General features: G+C 36.6%; 1 protein-coding gene across 1 annotated transcript; it reads left to right on the top strand.

Moving 5' to 3' along the window:
* Positions 1 to 1,322: 1,322 nt before the first annotated feature.
* LOC103438988 (probable beta-D-xylosidase 7) lies at positions 1,323 to 7,969 on the top strand. The gene is made up of 6 exons (XM_008377568.4): positions 1,323 to 1,919; positions 2,105 to 2,416; positions 3,509 to 3,678; positions 4,655 to 4,752; positions 6,350 to 7,114; positions 7,224 to 7,969. The coding sequence occupies exons 1-6, from the start codon at positions 1,494 to 1,496 to the stop codon at positions 7,814 to 7,816; spliced, it is 2,364 nt and encodes a 787-aa protein (XP_008375790.2). The 5' UTR covers positions 1,323 to 1,493; the 3' UTR covers positions 7,817 to 7,969.

Below are 7,969 nucleotides of genomic sequence, written 5' to 3'. Positions count from 1 at the left end.
ATATTTCACTCAGATAATGCAAATATAGGTACAACGACAATAACAACAAAACCTTATTCCACTAAGTCTTATTTTTTGCACGTGCTGATGCTACAAAATAATGATAGAGAAATTAATAAATCATGTCCTTTATCGACATGTTTAAATAAAAAATACCCTTACTTGAGGAATTGGGTTGGTCTATCTTACATGGGTCGAGCCTTTTAAATTTGATGTGTTTAAAGGTAGCTCATAATTTGTTTAACAGGTCAACAACGAAGGATTATCTTCATGCAAAATCAAAGGTAAGCAATAAACACTCAAGCTCTAGTTAAGGCCATCTCTAAATATCATTCGTTTAAATGCAAGCAAAAACTAACAACCAAAAGAAAGAAAGAAAAATTTGAAAATTAATACACAAGTGATTTACAAATTGTTTACGGATTGTTTTTGGGAATTGTCTTCAATATGTTTTTTGCTCGCACCCTTCTTTTTCTTCTTTGCCCTTTTTTTGTTGCTAGGTATTTTGCCAATCTTGGCTTCGGGTCCCTTCTTTTATTCTTGTTCACTGGCACAACCGGGGTGGATTAAGGTGAATATAGATAGCTCTTGTTCTATGTGAGTTTTGGAGGGATTTTTCGTAACAGTGAGGGCCAAGTCCTTGACTCTTTTTTTTCTTGTACAGAATTGCGAGTTAGGTGGCAGCGAAAATTTTAGCTTTTATTGAGACAGTTCATGTCGTTGGGTTTGTGATTGGAAACTCCTTAGATTGAAACTAATTCCACTTTGGTTCTGCATTACTTATATAAGGCTATGTCTAAAGTTCCATGGTTTTACTGACATATTGTAATAATTGTTTATGGTGTCTTCGTCAGATGAATTTTGTTCCTACACATATGTATCTAGAAGGCAACCAGGTCGCCGACTTGCTAGCCTGTTATGGTGTTGCAGCTTACGTTTATCGTTGGTGGTCTACTATCCCTCCATTTGCAGTCTCTCCTCAAATATGTGATTTGTCTTATTTTCTTACTATTTGCGGTGATTATTTGCTTGTGGGTTTTAGCTTAAGTCCCCTTGCTTGTACATTTTTATTCTTCTCTTTATTAATAAAATTTGATAGGGAGGGGGTTTTTGGATGCAATGGTCATTTTAACTTTGACAAAGAATAGATGTCTCACACTAATCTCATCTAATCTTTCGTTACTTTAAAAATAATTAATTTAGTTTAAACCACAAAACAAAGATGATTTTCCAGAAAATAAATTCGTGATGGATGTTTTATTAAATGAAAACTCACTCAAAAACAATTTTCCATACAAAAGAACATTTTAAGCAATGAATTAAAATTTGAATTAGAGGTCGATCTCAAATTAACACTGTATTTTCAACCAAAAGAGTCGGTTCAGTCACGAGTGAAAGAGACCTTTTGTCCATGCCCAGCGGCTGCCCTTATAAACTCTCCCTCTCTTTCATTCCTTCTGCATTCATTTCTGCATCTAACCAAACCACTCACAATGAAACTCCATTCACACGCTCCTCCTCCCTCAGCCCTTATCTTCTTCTTCACCACCGCCCTCCTCCTCCTCCTCCTCCTCCACCCTACCGAGTCAACTCAGCCTCCATATTCCTGTGACTCGTCCCAACCCTCCACCAGCTCCTACCCTTTTTGCAAAACCACTCTCCCCATCAACCAGCGAGTCCAGGACCTCATCTCCCGCCTCACATTGGACGAGAAAATCTCCCAACTCGTCAACTCGGCCCCTCCGATTCCCCGACTCGGTATCCCGAGTTACGAGTGGTGGTCCGAGGCTTTACACGGCGTCGCCGACGTCGGCAAAGGCATTAAACTTTACCCCACCATTCACAACGCCACGAGCTTCCCTCAAGTCATCCTCACCGCCGCTTCTTTCAACGACCATCTCTGGTACCGCATTGGCCAGGTGCGTCCGATTCACCGAGTCAAAAGCCCAACTCGGCTTCGATCAGTTACTTTTTTTGGCCGAAATAATTACAACCCAATACGTTTTTTTTTAATGCAGATCAAAACCCAAGTTCTAATTTTGTGCTCTTGTTCAAAAACATTAGAAAATAAATAAAAATGCCCTTCTTTTCCCTTCATTTTTAGGTGATTGGGACTGAAGCTCGAGCGGTGTACAATGCGGGACAAGCAACAGGGATGACATTTTGGGCACCAAACATCAACATCTTCAGGGACCCGAGATGGGGGAGAGGGCAAGAGACCCCTGGCGAAGATCCAACGGTCACAGGGAGATACGCCGTGTCGTATGTGAGAGGGGTTCAAGGTGATTCCTTCTATGGCGGGAAGCATAAGCTTGGTGCCGGTGGACGTCTTCAAGCTTCAGCTTGCTGCAAGCATTTCACAGCTTACGATTTGGACAATTGGAACAATATCACTCGATTTGGCTTCGACGCTTGTGTGAGTTCTTCTCTTTATTTATTTTTTCATCTATTGGTCGATTAATTATCGAAAATATTTATTCTTTTTATCTAAAAGTATTTGGAATGTTTTTTATTTTTTCTTTTAGGTTTTCAGTCCTTCTGTGACCTTATTGGACCAAATTCAAGATTCCTCTACTTGATTGGTGTGCCATAGATCTATATATTGGAAAATGATTGTCTGCACTCTTATTTTGGATGACCTTCTTTACCTTCCTATTTTGTATGATCACGGTTAAACCACGTTAATATTTTATATTATTTTTTTATTAAAATAATAAGATAAAAATAAATAGTAATATAAAATGTTACGTAATTTAACAGTGATCACACAAATAGAAAAGCATGAAAATGCATCAAAAGTGGGCCGAAAGTGCAAGGGCCCTTGTCCCTATATATTTGTTCCGGTAATATAAAAAAAATTAAAAAAAATTAAATCTTTATGGGGTTTTGAATTTGTCGGTGAATAATTCGTTTCAATGAATTTTCCTCATGTTCCCGTGCCGTGTGGTCGGCCTGAAAACGGAGATGGCAGTTCATAATATCTTGGTGTTCTCCTCCGCTTAGGTCTAGGTGGTTAGCCGTCGTTCTGATTAGTTCTTAGGCGGTTTAGGCGGCGCCGGTCTAGGTCTTGTCTCTCATTTAGACAGAAAATAGATAATTTTCATTTTGCATTTTAACTTTTCAATAAGATGTAAGAGATTTGTTAAATATTTAGATGAACGCTTATTATATGTTTATTTCCATATTTTCATTATGTTCTAATACTTTATAATATATATCTCGTTTTATTTTTGTAATTTATGTATAACCAATATGTGTTTATTTTAAGTATAAATAAACACTTATTTATACAATATATGATAAATTTACTTAAATTCACTTAGCTGCCTAGGCGTCAGGCTCCAGTTCCTCGTCCTACTAGTGCTTAGTGTTTTTTAAGTACTTGATTTATTAAAAAAAATAACGAAATTATATCTAATTAACTTGTAAATGTGTATTTTTTTTATTTTACTTATATTAGATTTTAACACTTGTATAACTCTATGTATTTGTTGGATGTGTTGTGCAGGTGACACAGCAAGACCTAGCAGACACGTACCAGCCTCCGTTCCAAAAATGCGTGCAGGAAGGCCAAGCTAGTGGCATAATGTGTGCCTATAACCGCATCAATGGAGTTCCAAGCTGTGCAGATCACAATCTCCTCACCAAGGTTGCAAGAGGACAATGGGACTTTCATGGGTACTACTTCACTATCACTAAACTCCATTTTTCTTCACCCTTTTCCTTAAACTTTAATCTTTTTGTCATTTTTTGTTTTACTTTTTCCGTCAAATATATTAGCCAATCATAGATAGTTGTCGACACGTATGATTTAGTCAGTTGTTTATAGTTGTCGACGTGTATTAAATCATGTGCTAGTCATTAAAAGGCATATTTGGTACTCTACTTGAATTTAACTTTTTAAACTTAAAAACAATTTTTCAAGTTTTAGGCCTTAAAAACTTGTTTGGTATGACTATTTTCAAAAACTGAACTCAAGATTAACTAAAAAATATAGTCTATTATCTAAAAACATAAAAAGTGAGTTTTTAAAGTTTTTAAATTTAAACTCATTCATTTCTTTTATATCCCTTCTCCCCTCCCACTCGAAATCTATCTCTCTTTTTTCCTCTCTCTTTCCTCTTTGTTTTACCTTTTTCGTCTCTCCTCCAATCCGTTATATTCATTCTCTTGGTTCTCTCTCATTCCTCTTCCTTTCTATCTCGTTCGATCCTCTCCCTTTTTTCTTTTTCATTCAATCATCTCTTACTTTCTTTTCTCCTCTCTTCTCTTTCTCCCTCTCATGCGACCCCTCTTTTTAGATTTCTTTTTCTTGTTGAAATCATACGATTTAAAATTTTTAAATCGCAAACCAATCACCTTTTTAAATCTTAAAGAAAATTGTTTTCAAGAAATGTTACGAAGAAATGTTTTGAAAAATGATAAAATTTTCAAATAGGATACCAAATAAGCCCTAAAATTTTAGTTGACTAGTAGCTAAAATTTCACAACCATAATATTTACCAGATCAGAATTTGGTACAAAGAGTAACGTTGTCTTGCCAAGTTTACAAAGATTCGAGTTCTTAATCTAATAAATGAATCGAGAAAATGCTAATTAAAGAAAAATAAGGATTTATTTATTGATATATTGAGCTAAATTGGGAAGTGATCAGGTACATCACATCGGACTGCGATGCTGTCTCCATCATCTACGATGTGCAAGGATACGCTAAAAAGCCCGAGGATGCAGTCGTTGATGTGCTTAAAGCAGGTATGGACCACCATAGCACCAATCTCCTATCTTATTATCCATTTTTTGTTTTTTTCCTCTTTTTTCTTATATCTTGTTTAGGGTAACACGACATGTGTCTATGTTTCTCACTTTTGTTTTTTGGCTTTTTGTTGGGTAATTGTAAAATCTCCTCCTGGCTGCAAGTGACATTTTACCATATTGATGAAAATGTATTATATCTTTATATGATAGTGTGAGTTTAAATTTCGTCAATGATTAATCTAACATTTAACTAGTGGCCTTTTATCATATTGGTAAAAATATGTTATGCATTTGCATGACATTGTGAGTTTAAACTCCGTCTATGACTAATCAACATTTAACTTACAGAATTGAATCCTCCCGGGAGGCAAAAGCCTCGGGATCCTCCTAACCCACTAACACGGGCCGTTGGATTTTGATTCAACGGTTACAATTATTATAACTTTTAGAGGGATATCCTATTTGTAGCTATTGAATTTTGATCTAAAATCTAACGGTTCATGTTATTGGATCAGAAGAATCCCGAGGATTTGTCTCGAAGAGGATCCGATTCCTTAACTTACTTAATGCTCGAATAAAATATAAAAAAAAATCCACTCCTAGTTGTCATGGCCCATTTATGAACTCATGTGGGCCCCAATCACCTTAAATCTACCTTTTGGGATTTTCAATTTTTTTTTACTAAAGTCAACAAAATGGAAACTGGCCCTCCAATGCATGATCAACTTAGAGTGGCCACTTTCTGAGTTTTGCTTTACGATATTATATGAAGCCCAAAAACTGTGTGTAAATATAAAAATTTTAAAAATTATTATATATATATATATATATGTATATATATGTAAAAGAGAAAAGTTGGGGAGACGTGTGAAAGAAAGGAGAATTACACTACAACTTATGATTTTATTTTGTAATAGAAGATTGAATTATTTTTTCGTTTCTTTTAGTTGAAAAAGAGAATTATATTAATAGGTATTTAGATTTGATATATAATGTATATTGTATAGAGCCAAGGACTAAACAGAAAAAGAAAAAAAGGAATCTTGAATTATGGAGTCTAATTAGTCCAAATTTGATTGAGATATTTCAAAAAACTATAGCTCTAGCCTCTAGCATGCTTATCTACTTTAATTAGTGTTGCAAAAATGAACTTACTCTTTTGGGCAAAAATGAACTTACTCTTTTAGATTTAGGTAATTTTTATTTTGATACTCCTTGTTCAGTCAGTTTTATTTGTGAGGATCGACTTGGGCTATCCCGATCTAGATTTATTATTGAGTGAGTTTGTTTGGACTCTTGCTTTTAGCCCCAGATTTATTATTGAGTGAGTTTGTTTGGACTCTTGCTTTTAGCCCCGTTTTTTCAACAAAAAAAGAAATATGTATGGATAGAACCAGTTGAAAACGGGTTCTATTTTGAGATATTTCTAGTATCATTTCCCCTTTTTATAGTAAGAAGTGAACAGAAAATTGGGTAAAGATCTAAAACAAAAATTCAGATTTGAAAGAATTGGTTTCTGATTAGTCCAAGTTTAATTAAGAAACATCAAAAAGCTAGCTCTAACATGATTATATATTTTATACAAATGTTGCAGGCATGGATGTGAACTGTGGATCCTACTTGAAGGATCACACAAAATCAGCAGTGGACCAGAAAAAGCTTAAAGTGTCAAAAATAGACAGAGCACTCCACAACCTCTTCTCAGTGAGGATGAGGCTAGGCCTGTTTGATGGCAATCCACTCAACCAACCCTATGGCACCATTGGTCCAGACCAAGTGTGCTCCCAACTGCACCAGGCTCTAGCCCTAGAAGCTGCTCAAGATGGAATAGTGCTTTTGAAAAACTCTGGCAGGCTTCTCCCACTCCCAAAAGCAAAAGCCATTTCACTTGCTGTCATTGGTCCCCATGCCAATGCTTTAGAAGCACTTCTGGGAAACTACCATGGTCCTCCATGCAAATCCATCACCCCATTAGAAGCACTTCAAGGCTATGCTAAGAACATAAATTATCACCCGGGTTGTGATTCGGTTAAGTGTCCACAAGCTGCTTTTGATGAAGCTGCTGGAACAGCAAAAGAAGCAGATTATGTGGTTTTGATTGTGGGATTGGACCAAAGTCAAGAGAGAGAGGAACTTGATAGATTGCACTTGGGATTGCCTGGGCAGCAGCAGGAGCTAATTAGCAGTGTGGCTAAAGTTGCTAAGAAACCTGTTATTCTTGTGATTCTTAGTGGGGGTCCAGTTGACATTTCTTTTGCTAAACATAACAAAAATATTGGAAGCATCTTGTGGGCTGGATATCCAGGTGAAGCTGGTGGAATTGCCCTTGCTGAAATCATCTTTGGTGAACACAACCCAGGTAAAAGTCAGTTTGATTGACAATTCAAATCTTTGATTAACAGTCGGATAACATAACATGTTAGGTAGAGATGATCTTACTGATAAAATGTTTGACGCGTGCTACGCAGGTGGAAGATTGCCAATGGCTTGGTACACAGAAGATTATGTCAAAATGCCAATGACAGACATGAGAATGAGGTGTGAACCCAAAACAGGCTATCCTGGTCGAACTTACAGATTCTACACAGGCAAAAAAGTTTTTGACTTTGGTTATGGCCTCAGCTACTCAAACTATGTTTATAAGTTTTCCTCTGCAGCATCCCAAAACAAGCTCTACTTAAATGAATCATCAATTAGTCCCACTGCTAAGTCATCGGACTCTGGGCGGTATCAGTTAGTCCAAGACCTAGGTGGAGAATTCTGCGAGCAAAAGAAGTTATCGGTCAGAGTGAGGGTTCACAATCACGGGGAGATGGTGGGCAAGCATCCGGTGCTGCTTTTTGTGGGTGAGAAAAAGCCCAAAAATGGAAGGCCAATGAAGCAATTGGTTGGATTCAAAAGTGTGATACTGAGTGCTGGGGAAAGAGCTGAAATTGAATTTGATTTGAACCCTTGTGAGCACTTTAGCCATGCAAATGAGGAAGGTTTGATGGCGGTTGAAGAAGGTTCTTATTTCTTGGGCGTAGGAGATGCAAAGTACCCTCTTGACATCGTAGTGTGATACATTTAGGTTGATTTTCAGTGCCGTATTCATTCACTACGAAATTATGAATGCAAATCTTAAAATACGGAAGAGCCAACTTTGAGCTGTTTCTGGTTGTCATGTGTTCGTAAATTGCAACGATTAAATCGATTTTTATAATTTTGTCTATAA

This window comes from Malus domestica, chromosome 15 (assembly GCF_042453785.1).
Source record: "Malus domestica chromosome 15, GDT2T_hap1".
Classification (NCBI taxonomy): domain Eukaryota; kingdom Viridiplantae; phylum Streptophyta; class Magnoliopsida; order Rosales; family Rosaceae; genus Malus; species Malus domestica.
This window is presented reverse-complemented; position numbering and strand designations above follow the sequence as displayed.

Excerpts from the sequence above, each read along its gene's own strand:
- LOC103438988 (XM_008377568.4), top strand. The coding sequence starts at position 1,494 with ATGAAACTCCATTCACACGCTCCTCCTCCCTCAGCCCTTATCTTCTTC. Across the intron at positions 3,679-4,654 it reads GGACAATGGGACTTTCATGG|GTACATCACATCGGACTGCG; the intron begins GTACTACTTCAC and ends GGAAGTGATCAG. Across the intron at positions 7,115-7,223 it reads CTTTGGTGAACACAACCCAG|GTGGAAGATTGCCAATGGCT; the intron begins GTAAAAGTCAGT and ends CGTGCTACGCAG.